General features: G+C 60.1%; 2 protein-coding genes and 1 non-coding gene across 3 annotated transcripts in view; 2 read left to right on the top strand and 1 right to left on the bottom strand.

Moving 5' to 3' along the window:
* FANCI (FA complementation group I) overlaps nt 1–6,779 on the top strand; it is a 52,475-nt gene extending 45,696 nt beyond the window's left edge. The window contains exons 32-38 of the mRNA XM_070400761.1: nt 454–641; nt 1,496–1,549; nt 1,633–1,692; nt 3,341–3,412; nt 4,748–4,843; nt 5,305–5,430; nt 6,201–6,779. Of these exons, the coding sequence (XP_070256862.1) occupies nt 454–641; nt 1,496–1,549; nt 1,633–1,692; nt 3,341–3,412; nt 4,748–4,843; nt 5,305–5,430; nt 6,201–6,281 (677 nt within the window). The 3' untranslated portion in view covers nt 6,282–6,779. The remainder of the gene's footprint in view (nt 1–453; nt 642–1,495; nt 1,550–1,632; nt 1,693–3,340; nt 3,413–4,747; nt 4,844–5,304; nt 5,431–6,200) is intronic.
* Nucleotides 6,137–23,916, bottom strand: POLG (DNA polymerase gamma, catalytic subunit). The gene is given in 24 exon segments (XM_070400760.1): nt 6,137–6,590; nt 7,050–7,210; nt 7,976–8,016; nt 8,019–8,186; nt 8,275–8,443; nt 8,556–8,678; nt 9,490–9,736; nt 9,827–9,962; nt 10,300–10,417; nt 10,513–10,566; nt 11,193–11,353; nt 11,750–11,857; nt 12,158–12,244; nt 12,432–12,552; nt 13,672–13,890; nt 14,587–14,713; nt 14,866–15,020; nt 15,116–15,298; nt 16,372–16,451; nt 16,594–16,740; nt 16,839–17,003; nt 18,015–18,207; nt 22,369–23,141; nt 23,764–23,916. Coding segments are annotated over 23 exon segments (3,654 nt in total). The 5' UTR covers nt 22,983–23,141; nt 23,764–23,916; the 3' UTR covers nt 6,137–6,513.
* Nucleotides 23,917–24,156: 240 nt separating this feature from the next.
* Nucleotides 24,157–24,229, top strand: TRNAR-UCG (transfer RNA arginine (anticodon UCG)). Its single transcript has one exon. It is a non-coding gene; the product is annotated as a tRNA-Arg (tRNA).
* Nucleotides 24,230–24,595: the final 366 nt, after the last annotated feature.

Below are 24,595 nucleotides of genomic sequence, written 5' to 3'. Positions count from 1 at the left end.
CAGCCCGGACCACCGCCTGAGCTGTGTGTGTGAGCGAGGTCTCCCGGGGCTGCACGGTGGCTTCTGACAGCCTTGTCCCTTCACTGTGCGTGGCGAGTCACATGCTCATTTCCCGCAGACCTCCTAGTTAACAGTGTCGATTTCTGAGGCTCCTCCACTTTAACTAGAATGGAAGGCCATGCCCTGGCTGGTTTGGCTCAGTGGATAGAGCGTCAGCCTGTGGACTGAAGGGTCCCAGGTGCGATTCCGGTCAAGGACACATGCTGGGGTTACGGGCTTGACCCCCAGCAGGGGGTGTGCAGGAGGCAGCCGATCCATGATTCCCTCTCATCATTGATGTTTCTATCTTTCCCTCTCCCTTCCTCTCTGAAATAAAATAATATATATTTTAAAAAAAAAAAAAAGGAAGGAAGGCCAGCTGGGTTTGAACACGCCAATTTCATTTCCCCTCAGAAGAGGCCTCTTCCCAGGCAGCCCTCCCAAACCATCCCGTGGAGAAAGCCGTCATCATGCAGCTGGGCACGCTGCTCACCTTCTTCCACGAGCTGGTGCAGACCGCCCTGCCCTCGGGCAGCTGCGTGGACACCCTGCTAAGGGACTTGTGCAAGATGTACACCATTCTCACCGCACTTGTCAAATACGTAAGTATCTGAGCGAGGACCAGGGTCACCACCACTGTCCCCAGCGGGTCAGGAGACCGGCCACGTCCTGGTTTGGTCAGCAGGGGGCAGGCGTCCCCACAGGCCAGGAGGAAACAGTTGGTGGCCTCTATTTCCTTGGCATATGACTATGTGGCACCTGATTGAGAGTGAATGCCTTGCGCTAGCCTGTTTGGTTCAGTGGATAGAGCGTCAGCCTGCAAACCAAAGGATCCTGGGTTCAATTCCGGTCAAGTGCATGTACCTTGGTTCCAGGCTCCTCTCTGACCCGGGCCCATGCAGGAGGCAGCCAATCGATGTGTTTCTCTCACATCGATGTTTCTCTCTGTCTTTCCCTCTCTCTTCCAGTCTCTGAAAATCAATGGGAAAATATCCTCAGGTGAGGATTAAAAAAAAAAAAAGTGAGTGCCTCCTCAAACATCTTCTAAGTCTCAATCTGGATGTAGGGACTGTCCCTGAAGGGTTTTTGAAGCGATGAGCTGAACAAGTTCAAAACAAACCCTTCCTGTTGGGTCGGCGTGGCTCAGTGGTTGAGCACTGACCTATGAACCAGGAGGTCACGGTTCGATGCCCAGTCAGGGCACATGCCCGGGTTGCGGGCTCCATCCCCAGTGTGGGGTGTGTAGGAGGCAGCCAATCAGTGATTCTTCCTCATCATTGATGTTTCTATCTCCCTTTCCCTTCCTCTCTGAAATCAATATAAATATATGTATTTGGGGGACACCTGTCCTGTTGGTGGAGCTAGGAGCTCTGAGGAGGAAAAGGAAGCCTGTGAACCTTTAGCGTGTGGGACATTTGTATAGGATGACACACTAAATCCAGGAATCTTTTGTTAGTATATCCAGGTGTGTCGGAGCGCCAGAGGAATTCCCAAGATTATGGAGAAGCTGGTGAGTTGGGAATGCCTTCCTCAGGAGTGGGGGAAGCTATGTTATTCCTGCGCTTACATCGGCTTCCTCTTCCTTTACTGCAGGTGAAGCTGTCGGGTTCTCACCTGACCCCTGTGTGCTATTCCTTCATTTCTTACGTGCAGGTAAGTGGTTCAGAGGTCATGCCATAGTTGATCTCCATGTGAGAGAGGGCTCCCTGAGTTCCCTGGGGACTGCGTGGTCACCTGAGCCGAGTGTATGTAAAGTTTCTTACATGAGCCCAAGGTGCCCAGGTGAGACCAAGCCAAGGCCTGAGATCTGTGCAGCAAGGAAAAGGTGTGTCTGATTTGGTGAGAGACAGACACATGTAATAGGCTTGCATTTAGAGCCGGGAAGGAACGGGTGTGCTGGGCTCAGTGACTTGGTTTATTTCTGGGGGATTCCGATCCCATGGGCCTGCGAGTCGAGTAGCAGCGAGCCAGTGAAGAAGGGCCGAGCTCGGGCGGAGGAAAGAGCAGCCTCGTCAGGGAGAATCACACTAGGACTAGTTTGTGTATTCTAGGTCTTTCCCCCTTTCCCGTCCATATTTGACTTAAAGCCTTACAGGTCAGCTGACCCACAAGCAAACGCTGTTCTCTGACGGTGAGCACTTCATAGAAAAACCAGGCTTGTGTTGTGAGGAAGTTCAGGGCTTGGTTGGAAAGTCTGGAAGGGGGGTTCTCCCAAAGGTCGGGCGCCTCTTGGGGGACCTTGCCGAAAGCAGCAGCCTCTGCCTTGACTTTTCCAAACAAGTCGGATTCCCTGGGGTGTTTTACTGGAGTCTCTCTGTTTAGTCTTTAGACCTGACCGTGTAGAAGCATGTGCTTTCTCAAGGATACTTACCCTGCTGATTGTGTCTAGAGATTAATTTGAGTTCAAGCTGTTGTGACAGTAAAAGCCCAAGGAGGCAGGCAGTCGGGGCTGTTTTGGTGCCTCCTGCCAAACAGCCCTTTAGCCCTCTCTTTCACCAAAATGTGTGTCAGAGTAAACCATTCATCCGTCGCTCAGGGGCTGCTGGTCAGCCCCGGCATTGCGTTTGCACATCTTTAAGAGAACGGTTCCCTCTTACAGCCCCTCCCGCTCTCACGTGGCTCCTGCGCTGTAACTTCTGTCCGTTTCCAGGGCTGTTTCTCATCCTCTTCCCTGCCCCACAGGCCATGGTATGCCTGGGCCTAGGAGGCATAGGGCTCCCCTGGGGGTGAAGGCTCCTGTTTGTGTCCCTCACACGGAGGTGGTTTCTCTGCACCTCAGATCTGCCTTATCAGAACCCTGTACTTCCTGACCCCTTTATCACTTGCTACTTTCTCAGCTCCTTATTCTCCGATTAGCTACAGCATTGAGAAGTGTCCTGGGACTTGAAACCACATGGCTTAGAAGACACATCTGGTGGTTGCCTCTGGGCGGGAAGGCTGCAGGCCCGGGAACTGCCTCTCCACCTTCCTCTCCTTCAGGAAACCCTTTGAGCAACAGCTGAAACTCCTGCTGCCCCCTCCTCATCCCCCTTTAACTGGCCTCCTATGCCTCCCTGGCCTGGTGCAGGAACCTTGGTCCTGTCCTCGCCTCCATGTGCTGGTTCCGGGAGCCAGGCTGCAAACCTCACAGCAATAGAGTGAGGGCTGTGGGTGCCACACGCTTCCCATCCCCCACACCAGGCTGCAGGACGGTCCCCTTAGCCAGGCTCGGTCCCCCCGGGAGTCCCCATGCCCGGCTGTACCCACCGCCTAGAAAACGACCTGCTGGTCTTCGGGAGTAAGAGGATGGTTTCTGTTCTAGAACAAGAGGAGCAGGAGCCCGCAGTGCCCAGGAGGAAAGAAGAAGAGCGCTGCTGCTGGAGCCGTGGCCATGGTAAGCCGCGGGCGCGCTCGCCAGTGTGGCTGCTGGCGGAAGCGTCACAGAAATGAGACCGGGCAGGTCTAAGGGGACAGGAGGTGGCTAGTGGTTACCTGGAGCTGGGATCGGATTGGAGACTGGGAGGTGCCTGCTAAGGGGGCTGCAGGCTGCTTGGTGGGCATGAAGATGCTCAAGTATTTCTAAGGGGAGATGGTTGCACAATCTGAATATACTAACACACGGGACGGTACAGTGGAAAGGGGTGGATTGTGCGTATGTGAATTGTATCAGCGCTGCTACAGAACTGTGTGTGGCTGCTGCTCAGCTAATGGATGTTATGTTCAGATGGAGCATCCGTTTTCCTCTGAACCAAAAAACATACGCTTTATTCAGGAAGCTCCAGAAAATGTTGAACTCTTGTTTTAAAAATAGAAAACAGCTTGGGGTGCGCTCTGGGAGGGACCCTTTGAGGAAAAGTGGGTGAGAGCAGAAGGCACTGCTCCAACCTCGGGGGCAGGTAGGCATGAACCGCTGGGTTTTAGATCTAGACACTCACACTGCATGCAGTAATCCCACCTTTCGGGTGCTGTCACTAACAGGACTGGAAAATGGGTTTTAGTACATTTACACTGTAGAATACTGTGCTGACGTGAAAAAATAAAATACTGCTGCCATGATAGTATTTAAAAAAAAAAAATCATGAGAAGTGCCCTCATTTGTGGGGGGGTTAACTATATAGAAGCACATCTATATGCATAAGAAATGCCTGGAAGGATCCACAAGCTAGAATGCAAACGGGAACTTCATCTCAGTAGTGAAAATTCACGTGCAGACTAGAAAGAGGAGGTAGAGCCAGTGCAGTCTTAAAATATCGAGTCAGCCCTAGCCGGTGTGGTTCAGTGGGTAGTGTTGGCCTGCAGACTGAAGGGTCCCAGGTTTGATTCCGGTCAAGGGCACATGCCCGGGTTGCCGGGTTGATCCCTAGTGGGGGGTGTACAGGAGGCAGCCGATCCATGATTCTCTCTCAACATTGATGTTTCTGTCTCCTTCCCCTTCCTATCTGACATCAGTAAGAGAGGCAACCACAGTTCTCCCGATGGCCCTTCCCTGGCCAGCCTCTAGGTACCAGCAAGTACTTAGGGTAATAAGTGGAAGGACTCCGTGTGCTCTCTGCTGGCATTGAAGTCCTTTGATGAGATGGAACTGCCAAAGGTCTTAGGTGGCTGGAACCTCAGCAAAAGTGCGTTTGATTGGAAGATGGCACGGCGTTCCCCAAAGCCATGGCGGTTCTGACAGCTTTGGAGGACCTCAGGGACCCCTGAACCTGAACGTAGGGCTTCTCTCCTGCAGGCCAGAGTTCTTCGGGAAACCAAGCCAATCCCCAACCTCATCTTCGCCATCGAACAGTATGAGAAATTCCTCATCTTCCTCTCCAAGAGGTCCAAGGTAAACACACTCTGTTCTCTTCTACCCGTTCATTTACCTGGAGGGGACCTGCCACTGAGGTAGCCAGGCTGCGCGGGGAGGGCTGTGGCCCTTTCTGTGTCTGACCTGACAGCCTGAATCCAAACATCCAAACCTGTGGAGCCCTGCTGCTGTGGCTCGGGGGTTGAGCATTGACCTATGAACCAGGAGGTCACGGTTCGATTCCCATTCATGGCACATGCCTGGGTTGTGGGCTAAATCCCCAGTGTGGGGCATGCAGGAGGCAGCCGATCAATGAATCTCTCTCATCATTGATGTTTCTATTTCTCTCTCCCTCTCTGAAATCGAAAGAAAAAGAAACTGGTGGGAAAGCAGAGCCAGGGCGTGAGCTCGCTCTAAGTAGGACCTGAGGGGTGTAGGTGAGGCTGTGGGGCGGCCCTGCGTGTGCAACAGCAGCATGTGCCGCGCTTGCGTCCGTGCAGGTGAACCTGATGCAGCACATAAAGCTCAGCACCTCGCGGGACTTCAAGATCAAGGGGAACATCCTGGACATGCTTCTCCGGGAGGGGGAGGAGGAGGAAGAGGAAGAGGATGACGAGAACAAAGAGGTCAGTGTCTGCTTCCGACTGGGGGCAGGAGTCCTGCCACCCTTCCCAACAGGCTGCTGGGAGCCTGTCTGGGAGCAGCCGCAGGAAAATGGGGGGGGCAACAGCCAGACAGAGGATGGGCTGAAAGGGCGCCAGGCCAAGACACAACTAAACCCTCAAGAGGAGGAGGTTCAGAAGCTTTGAGCCACACCCAGGAGCCCACACTTACATTCATTTGGGACACACATTTCCAGACGGGGTGGTGACGAAACGAGGTCTGTCTGTGGGTGAAGCATTGGAGCTGACCGCCCGGCCCCAGCATTCTGGCTCAGGACCTGCTGTGCTGCCTCCTCCCTCCTCCCTCCTCCTTCCTCCCTGGGCCTGTTCCACTCCTTTGGTTTCAGTTGATAGCACACCCTGGGCCTGCAGCACCTTTGAAGCAGGGCCCAGAGTTGGGTAAATGCTCTAATTTCTGGCTTCTCAAAACTTCTGCCCCACACACTGTCCCACCCCAGGCCATGGTGTCCCTGCCCCGTCCACTCCCTCGACCCGCTTGGCGCTGGAGGTGAGCATTTTGGGGCTCCTCCTCTGCCATCTTGTCCCGTGCGTCTCCCTGGTTAACAAAGGTCCAGAGACACAGTGTCCACTGCCTGCCTCTGCCCGGAGGCCTCCCTCCCCCTTCGGGAGCGAGTGGGGTCGGGAGAAAGCACAGCTACCCAGGCTCCGATGAGAAGATAAAGGATCTGTTTATTTCCGGGCCTCTGAGCAGGGTGGTCCCCGTCTCCTTCTAGGACACCACGTCAGAGCACGGAGAACAGAACAAAGAACCCGCCAAGAAGAAAAGGAGAAAAGAAACGAAATGCCTGAGTTAATGTGCCCTTTGGGGCTTCTGCTTCCTGTTTACCCGACCAGCGGCACGGCCCCTGGTCCGACAGCCCGCACTGACGTCGGCCTCTTGTTTCTGAACCCGTTGAACTCAGCTGCACCTTCTGTGACAGGCGGGCCTCCCTGGCAGGGCCTGCTCCTGGCAACGCGCAGCCGAAAGCCTGAGTGTGGGCGCCGCGCACCCGGTGAGCTCCACGGGAGCGATGCCCGCCTCGGCGGCTACGGGCCCGGCCGGCCGCGCCTCTCCAGGGAGCCTTTGGTGAGTTCCAGGACCTGGTAGATATCCAGCGCTTCGCCTGGAAGAGAGCAGGTTGCTAATGACACTATCTGGGCATGGGGCTCAGGGCTCAGGCCCTGTGCTTCTGTATAAAATGTTTATCTTAGATACGCTTCCTATAGGAAGGAGGCTTTCTGGTTGTTTGGTGTTCAGGGCACAGCTTTTTTTCACTTAAGAATGCACTTTGACTTTGCACAATAAACCTTTAAACGTGGCCCGTGTGGTTGAAAGGGAGGTGCAGATGGAAGAACCGGAGCCGCCAAGGTGCCGTCACTCCTGTGAGCACACCCTGGAGGCGGCTCCTCGGGGTTCATGTCCCGCTCCCGGGGGCCCAGGGCCCGTTATAAACATGTAGCCGACCTGCTTGCTAAGAGGGGACTCGCCCTCCGGTGCCCGAGCTTCCTGTGGCGCAGAGCACTGCCCAGGGCCCCTCACCTCTCACCCGTAACGAGAGGCACAAAGGCGTGTGTGTGCTCACCCTGGGGAACCCCGTATCTCCTTTCCATCCCCGTCGGGTTGGAGGGGGTTTTACAATCCATGGTCACTTCCTTCCTGAGACACCGGTCAATGTCGACGGCACTGAAAAAGGCGACTGACTGGGGCAGGTCATTGAGGCCCAGCTTGTAGGCGAACATGCACCTGAAAGAGACCGGCCCCCTCAGCTGCTCCTGCCGCGCCACAGCCGTCACCGCGGAGGGACGGCCTGCATCCCGGGAGCAGGGCACTCGACCGGGAACCCCCGAGGCCAGTGCCCCCGCCTTCCCACGCCCCACAGGGAGCTCCTGAGAGGCAGGGATGGCACATGTCACTGATGTAAAAATTTCCCTCATCACTTGAGTATACAAGGACCTTGTTAGCTCGTTACGCAAAGCCCCCTGGGACACAGTGCAGAGGGCACTGGAGACAGGCTGCACATTGTAAACACTCGTTGTTTACCGTTAATCAGGACAGAGCGCGGCTCCCAGTGGTTCTAGTGGCAGATCAACACGGAACTGTGCTAGCATTTAATTCAACCATATAAGTGAAATTCTATGAGAAAATGCAACCCAATATATAAGGTATAAATTATTGTAAAATCACATGTGAATTTCCCCATTAGCCATGTATTACTCTGTTAGGAATCAGAATAACCAGCTTCTGGCACTGAAGGAAACGTTTACAGATAAAGGTGTGTTCGTAGGGGGCGCTATTTGAGAGCTACTGTTTGGGAAAATGCCCAACCCGCCAGCTCACCTCGGCAGTGATCTAATCTATGACACTTTCAGGCCAAGAAATCTTTAAAAGTTGAAGGCCAGCCTTAAGGCTTTAACCATATTTTAAAAAACTAGAGAGAAAAGCTAAAATACCCACTTCGGGGAGATGGAAGCTCAGATCCCACTCATCCTGGCCCAAGGCCCTGCCCACCTGGTCAGCAGGTTGGTGATCTGCAGGGCCAGGGCCGCGCGGGGTAGCGGTCCTCCTCGCGCACCAGGTAGCGGACCTCGTCGTGGATGCTGATGCAGAAGCGCCCGTCGATGGCGAACTCCTCGAACAGCCACTTCATGGCCACGAGCATGAGGTGCAGGTAGTCCACGGCGGAGCTCTGCACCACCCAGTTCACCCGGCTGGTCATGAACTGGGGGGGAGATGGGGGGCGCCGGTGAGGGATCCTGCCCGCATCTGTGCCTCCCTTCCTCCTGTGACCTCCCGTGTCCACGCAGTACCTCCCCCTGAGCCACTGAGGGCTCCAGGGCCCGGCTGATGCGGCAGCCCAGCACCGGGGTGCGTGGCTCGTCGGCCGTGGCGATGCTCTCCAGCTTGTTGAACATCTCTGACTCCGTGCCCCCTGTCCACATACGTTCCGAAACCACGTTCCACTTCTTCCCTCGGGATCTGGGGACCAGGAACAGACGGAATGAGCATTGTCTTTCCGTATCAGCTCATCCCAGCTCCCAGGGCCCGCCCGGACCCTCCATCCCTCCCTCCACACCCAGAGGGTTCTCACTTTCTCGAAGCTTCCCTCTGGACCTTGCGCAGATCCTGCAGGGAAACGCAGCCGTCCTCAGTCCTCTCCACGGGGATGTGCAGCTGCCTCACCAGCCACTCGCCCTCATCGGACAGCCGATACCTGGGGGCAGGTCACCACCATCATGCCCATGGGAGTGCCTGCTCTGTGCCAAGCCCCGGGCCCCTGCCTGTCCCCCACAGGCTCGCTTCAGAGGCAGAACTGGGCACGGAGAGGCTGGCAGAGCCCCGACAGAAATCCATGCTTTGGGTTATGCCAGGGTAGCTGCCTGTCCCAAAGCCTTAGACGCAACTGCCAAAGGACTGGCAGATTTTTAAAAATATATATTTTTTTTATTGATTTCAGAGAGGAAGGAAGAGGAGAAGAGAATCATTGATCGGCTGCCTTCTGCACGCCCCCTACTGGGGATCGAGCCTGCAACCTGGGAATGTGCCCTTGAACTGAATCGAACCCGGGACCCTTCAGTCTGTAGGCCGATGCTCTATCCACTGAGCAAAACTGGCTAGGGCAGGGCTGGCAAATGTAATTAACCCTCTAAGGCAGTGGTTCTCAATACAGTTCCTCATGTTGTGGTGACCCCCAACCATAAAATTTTCGTTGCTACTTCATAACTAATTTTGCTACCGTTATGAATCTTAATGTAAATATCTGATATGCAGGATGTATTTAGGCGACCCCCCATGAAAGGGTCGTTTGACCCCCAAAGGGGTCGCGACCCACAGGTTGAGAACCGCTGCTCTAAGGAAACCCGTTCAAGGCCGACTTAAATGTCACAACCCAGGGACGAGCCACACTGCAGCTCAGTCACGGGTGTGAAGGGACAGAGCCAGGTAATGGGAGGGAGGGCGGACGGGGGCAGTGGGGGGTAGTACAGCAGGCCTGAGGCCCGGGAAATGATGCAGGGGACCCTCACCTGCGCAGGCCCTTGGTGACGGCGTACATCTGCTGGGCCTTCTCGGCTGCCTCCTGGGAGGTGAGGCGGTGGTTGAACTGCATGAGCAGGCGCTCGGCGAAGGGCTGCCCGGCCCCATAGATGCGGCCGTAGTTGAAGACCTTGGCGTGCTCGCGGCTGATGCCCACGGTGGCGGCCGTCTTGCTGTGCAGGTCGGTGCCCCTGCTCTTGCGGCCCTGCAGGGTCATCCAGCCGAAGGCCGTGCAGCCTGGGGGCAGGACGGAGGGAGAGGGGCTCAGACACACCGGCCCCGTCTCGCAGCTGGCTCCCTCCCCGCGCCGGCCCCGCTCCTGCCCACCGTGCATGCCCGCGAAGTGGGCGTCTCCCAGCACCGCTGCGATCCACAGCTCCTGCGAGTCCACGTCGGCGCCCACCAGGACGTAGCCGGGCGGGGCCTGCACCATGGCCTTCAGCTCGCTGCCCACTCGGTCGGGCTGCAGGAAGAGACACCCCTGAGACGCCTACCCACTCCGGCCGGGGCGGCGGTGTAGCAGCAACAGGCTGGCAGGTAAGGGCCTCCCCACCCTGCGCCCGCCCCCTTTAACCACAACGGCTGTGGCTGTCACGCCTGGTCAGCGTCTGGCCGGCAGCAGGTGCCAGAACATGCGCGGTTCCTGAAAATGGCTGACTTGAGAAGCTAGATAAGACCCCGAGTCCTGCCTGACCCCGATCTCGGGGTCCTTTTCCTGCCCCTCACTGAAGGCCCTTGCAACCCCCGTTTCCAGCCACGTCGGAGAGGACGGGCAGGGACCCGGGCGCAGGGCCACGTACCCGGGCGTTGCTGGCGGTGAGCCACGTGGGCTCCACGGCCCGGCGGGTGATGGTGCCGGCGGTCACCACCTGGGGCAGGATGGCCCCGTAGCGGTTTTCCTCATCGTAATCTGGGTGCCTGGGGGCAGGGGAGAGCACGGGCCTCAGCAGCCTGCTTTGGTCCTAGGACCGCCCGCCCCCACTCCTGTCCCCCAACCACTGGGCAGGCCGTACCTGGTCACAGCACGGGGCAGAGCCGACCTGGGCAGCCACACCACCATCTGGGAGCTGGGGGACAGACAGGCCGAGGCTCAGCACGGCCCCCGGGGCAGAACCCAACCCTCCCACGGGGCCCTCACTGCCCACTTCAGGCTGCTTGCGGCCACCTGGGGCCCTAGAATCTACCAGGCAGGAGCCTGTGCCATCTGAGAACCGGCCAGCAGTGCCCTAATCCCAGAGCACCCATGCGGCGTCCACCCACATCCTGGTCCACGCTCAGGGCAGACGCGAGCCATCAGCACTCTTCCCGCCCTGGGCTGTGGGCAGCCCCCACCTGGACCCAGCCTTCAAGGTGAATCCATTTAGCATGCCCAGCCCCCAGCAGAGGACAGCCCTGGTGCTCAGCAGTTACACTGAGGGGTCCTTTTAGAGCTGGGGGATGGCGGGTGGGGGGGGGCATCGGGGTCCTACAATACCATTCTCTATATAAACAGGGCAGCTGAGGCTGGAGAGGGAGGGGGATTTGCCTGTGGACACACAGCACCAGGACTACAAGCAGCCGGGCCTCCCACCACAGCGGGGCTGTCCGCTCAGCACAGGCTGAGCCAGGGGCCCGGGGGGGAGGCGGGGAGAGAGCCCAGGCTGCAGGAACCTGCCAGGGGCAGATGGGCACGTCTGTCCCCCGCGGCGCCCACCTGATCCGTTTGTGGGCATTCCTCCAGAAAGAAATCATCTTGTTGATTTCCAAGGCCCGGGGCCCGCTGGCGCCTCCCGGGCCCGCCTGCAGGGTGCCGTCCTCCATCTTGGGCAGGAAGTCCTTGGCGAAGGGGCTGCCCACGTTGCAGCTGTTGCCGTCCTGCGGGGCAACGGAAGCAGGCGCTGGAGGCAGGCGGCAGGCCCCTGGCTGGGGCGCCGGTGCCCTGTGCGCTCGGGCGCTGCCTCAGCCCAGAGCCGAGAGCAGAGCAGGGGGGCAGCCCGCCCTGACGGCCGCACAGGCAGGCACTGAAGACAGCAAACCTGCCCCCTCGCAGGAGCAGCCGTCACTCAACACCCATCGTGGGGCAGACTCAGTGCCAGCACCTGGCATGTCCCTGCCCGCCCAGTTTCCACGGGAACACCGGCCCCGATGGTGCTATTTGTCCCGAGAGCACGCTGGGCCCCGGCACTGCCACCGCCGCTCCTGCGAGGGGACGGTTTCGCGGGCTGAGCCACCACCACGAGGACACGGACGGGCGCGAACCAGGACACACACCTTGTGCGGCAGCTTGAAGAACCAGCAGCCGGGGATGTCCACATCATGGTAGGGTCCGTTGCCGTGGTGATAGGCTGGCTGGCTGGCTTTGGGGCCGCCAGCCCCAGTCTGTGGGGCCACACACCTAGATCAGGCCCTGCCCCAGCGCCTGCATTCAGCGTGGGCCAGGGGTAGCCGGGGGTGGGAAAGGGGCCTGGATCGCTGAGCAGGGAAGGGGCAGGCCAGCCACCAGGTCTCCGGCTTCCTCCTGGGCCTGCCCACAAGTGTGGGGCCACCAAAGGCAGGCAGCACCTCCCAACCCCCAGGACCTTGGGGTGCTGGTGGAGAGCTGCTACTTGGGTGTAAGGAGGTCCCGGCCACCAGTACCCCCACCCCCACCCCCAGGAACTGAGCACGCGCCCTGCTCACCAGAGCTGGGGGCTGACCCGGAACTGCCGCCTCCGAGTTGTCCGCCTTGGCCTCATCCTGCACCTCCAAGCAGCCCAGCTCTTCCACCTGGATGGGCCCAGGTACCAAGGGAGTGAAGCAGGAGGCCGGTCGGCCGGAATCCACCAGCCCCTCCCTGCGGCACGCAGACAGCCCAGGCCGGCCTGGGTGAGAGCTGGGCACACCGTGTCCCACTCCCCGCTTCCCCGGAGGGCACGGCGACCCTCCCCGAGCTCAGGCTGGTGCCCGCCCTCACCATCTGCCACTGGGCGCTGCTCTCGCTGAGCAGGAACTCCTCGGCCAGGCGCGCCGCCTGCGGCTCCGGCTGCCGCTTCCCCTGCTCGGCGCAGTGCTTCCCGTACAGGGACTCGATGGCTCTGGACAAGAACAGCAGCAGCGGCCCTGGTGAGGGAGCCCGCTCGGGGCCGGGCAGGGGCGGGCCTCCCACAATTCCCCTGGTTTGGTCCTCAGAATCAGCCCTGAGCAGGAGCGGGCAGCCCGCCCCCGTTTTAGACAGCGAACAACACGTCGGAAGTGACCCAGCACCCTGGGGGCAGGCTGGGTCCGAGGCCTGGACTGACTATCGAAGCTGCTCTCAGGCCGCAGAGCTACGCCTCCCCAGGGAAAACTCAGAGAAGGGCGAGGGAGGTCAGCACCGCCCGCCCCAGGCTGGCTCCTGCCAACGCACCCACCCTCGCTCGCTCGCAGGAGCAGGGCGATCCCAGCCCCTTTTCTGAGACCCACGAGGGACCCCGGCTGCCCTGCTGAGCCAGGACTCTGGGCCACTGCAGTCTGAGGCTTCTCCCAGCCCCTGCCTCTCAAAGCCCTCGGCCTGTGACCTCCAAGCAACCGGCTGCCCTCGGCCTGTGACCTCCAACCAACCGGCTGCCCTCGGCCTGTGACCTCCAACCATTGGCTGCCCTCGCCTGTGACCTCCAACCATTGGCTGCCCTCGCCTGTGACCTCCAACCAACTGGCTGCCCTTGGCCTGTGACCTCCAACCAACTGGCTGCCCTCGCCTGTGACCTCCAAGCAACCGGCTGCCCTTGGCCTGTGACCTCCAAGCAACCGGCTGCCCTTGGCCTGTGACCTCCAACCAACAGGCTGCCCTCGCCTGTGCTTCGTCCACTCTGACGGGGATAACCTGTCTCGGCCGCCGCTTGGGACGCACAGGGAGAGCGCCGCCAAGGGGTCGTAGCCCAGATGGTGACTAGTGCTCGGTGAGTTACACTCAGAGAGAAAGCCCCCGCCCTCCGCACGTTCCTATGGAGGCAGCTGGGCCCTGGTCCGAGAGCGGGCCCTAGTCCTCCCCACTCCCCCTAGTCCTCCCCATCCCGAGCACCTGGCTCTGAAGCCCAGAGGGGGAGGGGCTGTGAAAAGGGAGCTAGAACCCAGCCTCAGGCCCTCGCCCTTTCCCAGCCTGAGCGGGCGGCGTTTCTCCAGCAGGAAGGGTCCTGGGAGCTCGGCTCCCTCCCCGGCCCCAGCCGGAGCCTCACCTGTAGGGGCAGGCCACCCCCGACGATGGCACCTTAGCCAGGTTGTCCCGCCGCCCGGGCACCAGGTACCCCCAGCCGTGGCGCTCTGAGAAGTGCAGGGGGAAGCCGTCCCAGGTCAGCGCCATGAGCTTGGGTGTGACACGCATCTGCAGGCTGAGGAGGCTGGGGCCCGGGGTCCACTCAGGGTCATCTAGCCGGGGACAGAGCTTCCGGTACCACCTGTGTCCCCGGAGGAGCAGTGTCACGGTGTGACCGCAAGGAAGGCTCTCTCCCCGTGACGGGCTCCACCCCCCCTCCAAGGCCCGGGACCTCGGCCTCCGCTGCCACTCTCTCCCTCTGGGACGTGGCCCGGAACCCCCGCGGAGCCCGCAGAATAACTGAAAGGTCCCACTGGACTAGACTGCAGACGGGCCAGGCATGCCCAGGGCAGTTCCCTTCCTGGAGGGACACTGGCCATAGCAACAAGCAGATCTGCCCCCCGCCTCCCCCCCGCCCCCAAACACCTCGGTTCTCATGACACTCCCGGGCCATCAGAGTTCTGTCTCTCACTTGCTGGTCACCCTGGCTGCCCTTATTCTCCCAACTGTGCCCTCTGTGAGGCTCCAGTGAAGGGCCACCTCCACAAGGAAGCCTTCCCTGATTACCCGGCAGTCAGGCTCTGACCCTGGATACAGACACCAGCTGCCCCTGGTCTGCGTGCCTGGCAACTCGGGGTGAGGGAGCTCCGGGAAGGAGGAGCTGTGATGCCATCTGCACCCCAAGGCCGCCGGGGCGGCACACAGCAGGTGCTCGGTGAGCCGGGCAGAGGGAACTAGCTGAGAGCAGGCACGGGAGGCAGCAGGAACCAAGAGCAGCACGCCACCCCGTGCAGGGCCCGGAACAGGGCATCCTGGGAGGGGAGGGACCAGGGCTCACCCAGGGTGTCCAGGAAGGTGCTGGGGCCGCTTGGGCAGGAGCTCCGTGGTCCCCTTCAGCTGCTCCAAGCAGGCGCGGGCCGTGACAGCGCGCTGGAGCTCCTCCTCCTCACTGGGGGGGCCGGGGTCTGGGGGGGTGGGTGTGGGGCAAAGAAGTGGGGGAGGGACACAGGATGGGAACCAGGGAAGGGTCTCTCAGACAGACCCGCCCAGCCTCCTGGCAGCGGAAGCGGCACCTTCCCAAGGCCCGCCTCTGCCCACCTCCCGCCCCAGCGCCCACCTTCCTGATCCTTGGCGTCTCCAGGGGCCCCGGCACCCTCAGTGGGCACATCGCTGGCGGCAGCCGGCTCGTTCCTCTTCACCCTCTTCACCTTCTTCTGCTTAAACTCTTGCAGATCCCACTCCAGGTCCCAGAGCCAGGGGTCGTCTTTGTACCTGCGCAGCCAGCCCGCCAGGGCAGCGCTGAGGCTGAGCCAAAAGCCAGCGCCCCCCGCCTCCCCCTGCCCGGCTCCCGCCGCCCAGGCCGGTACCTCTCTCCCGACAGCAGCTGGCAGGCATCGTTGGCCAGGTCCATCAGCGACTTCTTCATCTCCCGCTGCAGCTCCTCGTAGGTGCTCTGAGCCTCCGCCAGGTAGCGCTCCCAGTTCTGGTTGACGGGCAGGTAGGACACCCCCATCTCCAGCATGCCGGCCAGCGTCACCGGGTGGGGACACCTTGGGCGCAAACACCGGGGCTGCCGTCAGCGACCCCAGGAGGAGGGCTTTGGCCCGGTCCCCGCCCCGATCCCCACCCTGTGCCAAGCAGAGCTCTGCAGCCACAGACGGGGTTTAAACCCCAGCTTCGCTGCTCCGGCCACGGGGCTGGGAGTCGCTTTCCCTCTCTGAGCCTCAGTCCCTCCATCCGTAAAGTGGATTCAGCCATGTGCTGCTCACCAATGGGGCACGTTCTGAGAAAGGTGTCGCTAGGTGACTGCCTCTGTGCGGACACGGCAGAGACAGCGACACCCCTAGAGGGTCCAGCCCCCGCCCACCTGGGCTGTACATACGGCTACCGCTCCGGCTACAGAGCTGTACAGCGCCTCACCGCGCTGAATGCTGGAGGCAGCGCTAACACAGTGCAAGCGTTTGTGTGTCTGAGCGTCTAAACATAGAAAAGATACAGTGAAGCCGTAACCGGTGTGGCTCAGTGGATAGAGCGTTGGCCTGCGGAGAGGGTCCTGGGTTCGATTCTGGTCAAGGGCACGTACCTGGGTTGGAGGCTTGATCCTGACCCTGGCTGGGGCAGGTGCAAGAGGCAACCAATCAATGTCTCTCTCTCACATCGATATTTCTCTCTGTCTCTCCACTCCTTCTAAAAACCAATGGAAAAATAGCCTCCCGTGAGGATTAACAGAAAAAAAGATACAGTAAAAACACAATATAAAAGATAAAGCGTGTGTTTGTGCAGATGACAAGATACTACGTAGCGAGAACCCTAAAGACTCAACCCTCAAGCGGGGTCTGGCTGACCTGACTCCGACCGCACGGACCGGAAGCCCCGAGCGAGCGCTGATCTGGGTGGAGTGGCTGCTGAAAAAGCTGGGACCACGCACAGCCCCGGCCTCCCTGCAGGACCTGCAGAAACGCAGCGTCCAGGGCCCCCGCGGCCCCCACGGACAGAGCGGCGCCCATCTTTCAGCCCCGAAAGGCCAAGGCCCTGAGCCCTAGAACGGCCCCGCGCCCCCCCGACGGCAGTGGGCCGGGTGCTGGGAACGCACCGGCCCAGGCTCCCCTGGGGCTGCGCTCACCTCTCCAGGAAGAGGGGCAGCTGCTGCTGAAAGACCTCGTAGGTGGCCCACACGTCCTGGGCACAGTACTGCATCAGGGCCTGGCACAGGCGACAGGAAGGCGCTGGGTGGGCAGCCGTCCCACTACCACCGCCGGGCTCGGGGTCAGGTCTGGCGCGATGCTCCCGGGGTCGGCGAGGGCTCCGCCACCCCCGCTCCCCGGAGCCCTCTGCACCCCCATACCTGGAAGTTCTCGCGGACGTCCTTCATGCTGCCCTTGACAAAGAGCTCGCGGGGCTCCTTCTCTAAGGGCGGCCCCCCGACGTAGAGGCCGTGCACGTCCGCCAGGTTGTTGACGCTGCTGATGTCCAGCCAGTCCCAGGAGGAGATCTGAGGGGCCGGAGCAGGGGACACGGCGGCTCAGCTGGGCCTCAGGCCTGACCGGCGGGCGGTGAAGGGGTCCCCAGCCCCCCCTCAGGGGTCCTCACCGCTGGGCCGTTGCCTTTGCCCTGGGACTTCTGGGCTCGCTGTGTGAACTGCCGGGCCTTGTGCTTCCCCTGCTTGGCCGCCATCCACAGGCTGCGCTGGAAGCTGCTCAGCCCCGAGATGGCCATGTGCATGCTCATGGTGTCCAGGAAGCGCATGCGGGAGCCCTGAGGACAGGCTGCGGCTGAGGGGCCTGCCCGCCTGGGCTCCTCACCGCTCCCTCCCCATCACACCGCTTCCCACGCCTTCATGCCTGTGCACGCCTGAGCCCTGGACCTGTGAGGGGCCGGCCCCCCCAAATTCTAGCCACCCTGAAGGTGCGGACCTGGCTCCATCCCAACACACAAGTCCTCCCAGCATCCAGCACAGCTCGGAGGGCACCCTGGGCACAGAGTGGCCAAAGCAAGGCCTTCTGAGCTCTCAGGCGCAACCCCAGCCCCGCCACTCACAACCTCCATGGCCCTGGGCAAGTGGGCAAGGCTGGGCCTCCGCACCCTCAGCCACGGGGTAAAGCTGCGTCCCCTGTGCTGCCCTTCCCCCGGGCTGTCTGGAGAACACATGATAAAGCACGTTCATAAAGTTAAGAATTGTCACAACTAGCCTGGGCCGGTTTGGCTCAGTGAACAGAGCATCGGCCTACGGACTGAAGGGTCCCGGGTTCGATTCCAGTCAAGGGCACATGCCTGGGCTGCAGGCTCAATCCTCAGTAGGAGGTGTGCAGGAGGCAGCCAATCCATGATTCTTTCATCGTTGATGTTTCTCTCTCTCTCTCCCTCTCCCTTCCTCTCTGAAATCAATACAAAGTATGTTTTTAAAGAAAATAATTTTTTTAAAAATTGTCACAACTGTGCACCAGGCATGTATCTGACATGCACATTGGTGTGACCCTCCGAACAGGCCTGTGAGACAGCTGCTGTCCCCGCCCTCCTCTTACGAAGAAGGAAACTGAGGTTCAGGGAAGCTGAGGAGCTCACACCGCTCATCATGGCCGAGGCAGGATGGGACCCCGGCTGCAGGGCCCGGAGCCCGCAAAGACCCACACTGAGCTCTCACAGGCCACACAAGGAAGGGCCACTGTCCCGTGACAACCAGGTCCCGGAACAGGCTGGTCGACAGTGCGTTCCCCCGTCACCGAGACCAGGGCTCCCAGCCCGCCCGCACGGGCCCAGGCCCCTCACCTGGATCCGGTACTGCTCCCTGATGTGGGCGCGGTCAAAGGAAACGTTGTGCCCCACCACTAGCTGCTCCTGCCCGTCTCGCTGGGGGGGGCCGGCGCTGGCGGGGGCCTCCAGGGGGATGAGGTCAGCCGGCGACAGCTGGCTGGTCCAGGAGTAACGCTCTTCCACCAGCCGCCGGCTGCACCAGGAATACCTGAGGGAGGAGAGGCAGGTTCAGCCAAGAGGCTTCAACCTCCGAAGAGGTTCACCCCCTGCAGACCCGCCACCGTGGCCAGGCCACACTCGACGGAGGTCAAGGTTGGATTCTCTGTCCGGGCACATGCCTGGGGTTGTGCTCCATCCCCAGTAGGGGGACACCAGTGAGACCGATGGGTGCTCCTAACCCTCACAGAGCGAGGCCAGGTGGGGCGGGGCGGGGGTCTGTGTTGGCGGTGGTCACAAGAGCCCCTGCTCTCGCGCAGGTAAGGGGGTGCCAATGCCACAGCCTGGGGTCCGGGTCCGGCCCTAGCTCCGCCCAGGTGTGCACCGACCCCGAGCTCGGCTCTCAGGTGCCTTAGAATCAGGCCTCATCCCTCACGTCTGCAAACAGGACAGCTCGTGCCCCAAGTGCCCGTACGTGAGAGAAGCAATTCGAATAGAATCCAAACTGGAAATGATGGCGGTTTTTGTTTGTTTTGTTTTTAAATATATTTTTATTTTTATTTTTATTTTTATTTTTTTTTTACCAACTTGCAATTACCAATCAATTTATTCTACTACCAATTTGAGTTAATCTATTAGTCAAAAGTTTCATAACTAATACACAGACGATATTGTGGTAAATCTAAATTGCAATAGGAATTTGAGGAGAAGATATGCGACCTACACTACTGGTTCCAGTGCCAGGCCAAGGTAGAGCCAGGCCTATAGGTGCCGGAAGCTGGTCCATCCTTGCTGCTTGACACAGTCGCTGAAGGAAAGAAACATCTGCACAGCATATGTTTCAATGGACCTGGCATATATAGCATACTGTTCTTAATATCTAAATATATTTTTATTGACTTCAGAGAGGAAGGGAGAGGGAGAGATGGAAACATCAGTGATAAGAGAGAATCATTGATGGGCTGCCTCCTGCACGCCTCCTACTTGGGATCGAGCCTGCAACCTGGGCATGTGCCCTGACCAGGAATTGAACGTGACCTCCTGGTTCATAGGTCAACACTCAACCACTGAGCCACACCGGCCGGACTGTGAAAGTGGCAAAAAAAAAAAGACAAATGCTGCATTCATGTACAGGCTGAGTCATCCAAAGGCTGGAACGATTCTAAAGGACAAAGAGCAAACCACACACCTTAGAGCAGCGGTTCTCAACCTGTGGGTCGCGACCCCTTTGGCGGTCGAACGACCCTTTCCCAGGGGTCGCCTAAGACCATCCTGCATATCAGATACTTACATGACGATTCATCACAGTAGCAACATGACAGTTATGAAGTAGCAACGAAAATAATTTTATGGTTGGGTCACAGCCTGAGGAACTGTATTTAAAGGGCCAGAAGGTTGAGAACCACTGCCTTAGAGGGTCTGTGCCTCTGAGCAGCCTCGCTCAGTGAGAGCAGGGACAGTGCCCAGGAAATGCCCGCGCTGCGCGGGGTGGGGGAGGGACAGGGATGTCCGGACAGGGATTCGGAAACGGCTGGAGTCTGCTCAGGGGCCACGAGGCTGAGCATGCGCAGACGGCCGCGGAGGAAAAGCCCGCTGTGCACACAGGATGCCAAAGGGTCAAGGCCGGTCAGCATCAAAGTGAGTGACGAGGCCACATGTGTGGCCGCCACAGCTGCAAAAGCGCTCCCTGTACCGACGGGGAGGAGGAGGGGCAGCCTGCCGACAGCTCCAACAGACGTGAGTGTGTGGGCGGGGGTCAGCAGAAAGAGGTCCCCCGTGTTAAGCCTGGTAAAATCCAGCTCCCACTCCAAAGGGTGGGGAGACGCTCAGGGACTCAAGCTGGAAACCTCCCCCCCTTGCCATGGAGCGTGGGAAACAACACAGAGGAAAAGGCTGGAGAATGTCAAATGTGTGCGGCTACGGCGATGACAGGAACTTTAGTGGTAATAAAAAGTCATACTGGCCCGGCCGGTGTGGCTCAGTGGTTCAGCGTCGACCTATGAACCTGGAGATCAAGGTTGGACTGTCAGGGCACATGCCTGGGGTTGTGCTCAATCCCCAGGAGGGGGCGTGCAGGAGGCAGCCGATTAATGATTCTCATCATTGATGTTTCTATCTCTCCCTTCCTCTCTGAAATCAACAAAAAAATGTATATATATATTCTTTAAAAGTCATACTGGCGACAAGATCCAGGATGGCAGCTGTGCAGAGAGCCACCTGAATATGAATTTACTCGTGATTTTAAAAAAAGCCAAAACACAGACACCTTTGGTGAATGTAAGATGAGTCGGAACAAATGCCAGTAATACTGTGAGTCTTGGATGAGTGTTGGCGGCCTGCGGAAGCCCCTCTAGTCTGAAGACCAAAGCCCTGAGCGGCAGCCTTCGGGAAACTGCCCTGAAGGCTGCCCAAGGCTCCCCCGCCCCCCCACTGCAAACGGAGGGCTGGTCGGGTACCTGACGTTACTTGACCCGGCCATGCAGCAGGGATGGGCCCCGGTTAAGAGCTAGGATGGCCCCACGAAGCACCCCCACCCCCACCCCCACCACGCACACCCTCAGGAGGGGCGTCCCGGTGTCAGCCCAGACCTCTGTGCCCGCCACACATCCCCAGGAGGAAGGACCAGGCCTCAGTGCCCAAGCAAACGGAGCGATGCCCCCAGCCCCACTGGCTAGAATGAAGCGAGAATGAGAGGCCGGTGGGCAGCACAGGGAGAAACAAGTGAACCGTTTGGAAAGGAAAGAGGCGGAAGTGAAAAGGGGGCTCCAGTTAAATTATCAAAATAAAAGCCTTTCTTGCCAAGATTTTCCTAGTTTCCTTTCAGCAGCCGCGGCCTACGTCACCTTCTCGAACGAGGGACGGGACCCGCTCTGTGACCATCGAGTTACACGAGCGCTAGGGTCTCCTCTTAACTAGAGCTACATCCACGAGAAATCACCTAGTTCCTGCCACTAATGCCTCTCTTCGCCACTCAGCCACGTCGCCCCCATTTTCAGCTGCATATTTAACACTTCGCAGCTTTCTTCACAAAGAAGTCGCTTCCAGGAGAAATAAAGAAACTGCCAGCTTTTTTGCCGGCCAGGCCCGAAAGCATGAAGGCGGTACACAGTGTTTTCATCCTGGAATGAGGACTGAAAAGGGGAGGGACGGTGCTGCCATCATTGTATGGCACTTAGAAAGTTACTTAAAAAGAAAAGGAGACAAAATTGAAAATAAATAAGGGGGGGGAGGGGAATGCCTGCTTGGGAGGGTGAGGAAAGCAGCATGTCTCAACTGGGGGTGCTCAGGGGGACGCTACCTCCAGGGAACATTGGGAATGGGGGTGAGGGGGTGTCCGGCATTTAAGGGAGCAGCAGGGATGCTTAAAAATGTCTTAACCCGCCTAGGACAGTCCCCGAAACGGGAGCTCTCTCCTGCCCAAGATACCCCATAGCGTCCCCCGAATAGAAACACTGTTCACTTGTCTTAGGCCCGTGGTCGGCAAACCGAGGCTCGAGAGCCACATGCGGCTCTTGGGCCCCTTGAGTGTGGCTCTTCCACAAAATACCGGCTCTTCCACAAAATACCGACTTCTGTGCATGGGCCATGAAGTTTCAATGGCACTGTATGCGCACCCCACACGTGGTATTTTGTGAAAGGGCCACACTCAAGGGGCCAAAGAGCCGCATGTGGCTCGTTAGCCGCGGTTTGCCGAGCCACAGTTTGCCGGCCACTGTCTTAGGCTAACTTCTCAGGAAGCCATCAGGAGAGGGGAAGAGAGACCCCCGCAAAGGGGACCGGTCAGTCTCCCAGACAGCACTCAACTGTGATTCTCCACAAACCCCTGCCACCACCTGCCATCTGTGTGGGTGTGTGTCTGTGGCCTCTACCTTCTCTCCAGGAAAGCAGGGATCAAGCCTATCTCATTATTGTTTAAAAGTATTTTTATTGATTTCAGAGAAGAAGGAAGAAGGAGCGAGAGAAACACCAATGATGGATCGGCAGCCTCCTGCCCACAACGCAGCATGTGCCCTGACCGGGAATCGAACCACAACCTCCTGGTTCATAGATCAACGCTCAGGCACGGAGCTCACCGCGCATCCGCAGTCGCTACAAAAGCGCCCACCGGGGGACACCCCGGGGGAGCTCCGTAAATGCTCCCTGAACCCAACTGGTAAGGTGGGCGCCCCACGTGCGGTCAAGTCCCCCCGACCCCAGCCCAGCCCGCACTCACCAGGCCGAGGGGGATATGGCCACCGCCAGCGTGGGGCAGGTTCCCTCTGCCAAGCAGACCTCCACGTCGAACACCAGGGCCCGCTCCTCGGGGATGGCCACGGGTTCGGCCTCCCCCGCGGGGCCGTACCGGGTCCAGCCCTCCGCCCAGGCCCAGCTCGGGGGCCTGGGGGGCAGCTGGGCCTGCAAGAGCGAGTGGGCCGCCTCCAGGTAGGGCAGGCTCTGCTTCTGCGCCAGGAGGCGGAAGTGCTGGTCCAGGCTGCCCCCGTAGAGGGGCGGCAGGCGCAGCTCCACGTCGGGCAGGGGCGCGGCCGGCTGCCCCCAGAGCCCGTGCTTCTGCAGGTGCTCCACGCTGCGGCGCACCGCGGACTCGCCGGGCGTCTCCCCGCCGCCGGGCCCGAAGATCTGCTCGTGCAGCCCCCTCGAGAGCATCTGGATGTGCAAGGGGTTGTGCCGCAGCTGCGCGTCCTCCGAGGATGGCGCTGGCGGCGGCGGCCCGTCGCTGGGGCCGGGGATGGCGGCGGAGCTGGAGACCCAGCGCCCCGGAGCTGCTGGCCCCGGCCCGGGCCCGACGGCGGCGGAGCCCGCCACTTTCCTCCAGAGCAGGCGGCTCATGGTGGGTGCAGGGAGCTCCCCGCTGGGATTCGGGACCCCTGGCTTTGGGCTCCAGCTTGGCTGCTTTTACCGGCTGCAAGACGTGGGGAGAGACACGTCTCGTCTCTGTCTTCCCGTCAGTGCAATGGGCCTGACCATGCCTGCCTTCCACCCGCAATCCTGGAGGAGACAGACGACAGAAAGCGGTGTTACACACGCATCGCCCGTTCTCTCGGAAGCCCTCATTCCCGGAGCACTTATTGCGCCCCAGGCAGCGTGCCAAGCTAAGCCTCACACAACCCGGGGAGGTACCAATGCCCCCGCCGAGTAAACTGAGGTTCACACCGGCTCCTCGGTGAACTCGGGGGAGGCGCACACGCTGGTGAAAAAAGCCCAGACTCTGGAGGCGGACGCGGGTGTGAATCCCGGTCCTGGCTCCCAGCAGCTGCGTGACCTTGGGCGCGCGCCTTAGGCCCCGATGTCCTGCTCTGTAAAATGGGGTTCAGGACTCTGCCCTACGGGATGCTGTGCGGGTGACAAGGGGTAAGATGTCGCGGGGCCGGGGCCTCGGCAAATGGTGGCTGCCACGATCGCGAACGCCACGGCCCGAGGGCCTAGCGCCAGGAGGTGACAGCACTCGGATTCGAACCCGCTATTCCCCGGGGCCCCCACCCACGCCCGGCGCCCGCAGGTGCCCCGCGGCGGCCCGTGCTGCGCCCTGGGCCCCGCTCCCAGGCTGGAGAGGGAGGGGCCGCGCGGCCGCTCCGAGACCCGGCCTCCCTGGCGCCGAACCCGCGGAAACCTCGGTCCGCCTAGGGCCTCCGGGCCTGCCGCTCCCGACCCCAGGCCAGCGGCGCGGCTGCTCCCTCCGCGCGGCCTACGCAGCCTCGGGGTGGCGTGTGGCCTCCCCGCGCCCCGTGCGCTTCGCTGGCAGCCGCAACTTCCCGTCTGCGCCGCGCACGGTCCCGCGGCTTCCCCGAGAGGCGGGCGGGGAGACTCCCCGCGCGGCCAATAGGAGGCCCGCAAGTGGACCGGTCCACCCGCGGGGGGAGAAGGAGACTTCCGGGTGGGCGCACCCAGCAAAACCCTGGGAATCAGGGTCCAACCTCCCCTGCTCACGGAGCAGGTGGACCGGTCCCAGGCAAACGCGGTCATGAGACTGTTTAGCGGATCCAAACAACCACGGTTCTCGGGTGGCCGCGTGGCCTAATGGATAAGGCGTCTGACTTCGGATCAGAAGATTGCAGGTTCGAGTCCTGCCGCGGTCGCGGGAGTTTCAGTCATACTTTTTCGGTTTATTCCACGTCCCAGGACTGAAGCGCTCAGACAGCTCGGGATTTGTGCCAATTACCGCCCCGCTCTGAAGCCTGGTAACGGTTCCCACACTCCCCTCTCCGCACGTCCCTTGTGAAAGCGCCGTCTGCGTGCCCCAGGCCAACGGGGCGCAGCTCCAAAATGTACCCCAACGCGGAGGGAGGAGAGTGGAGAGGAAGCGCACCCCAAGCGGAAACCCCGATTCCGATTCAGTGGAACCACAGGGAAGGAAAGGAGTCAGCCCCGTGCGGCCTCCCCTGGTCTGGGCCACTCTGATGGGTAAAACTGTCGCCATTTGTGGAACCCCAGTCTGGCTCGCG

Source organism: Myotis yumanensis, unplaced genomic scaffold (genome assembly GCF_028538775.1).
Source record: "Myotis yumanensis isolate MYYU_CA2020_CCGP unplaced genomic scaffold, mMyoYum1.0.hap1 SCAF_20, whole genome shotgun sequence".
Classification (NCBI taxonomy): Eukaryota; Metazoa; Chordata; class Mammalia; order Chiroptera; family Vespertilionidae; genus Myotis; species Myotis yumanensis.
The sequence above is the reverse complement of the archived record's forward strand: the minus strand, read 5'-3'. Positions and strand labels throughout refer to the sequence as shown.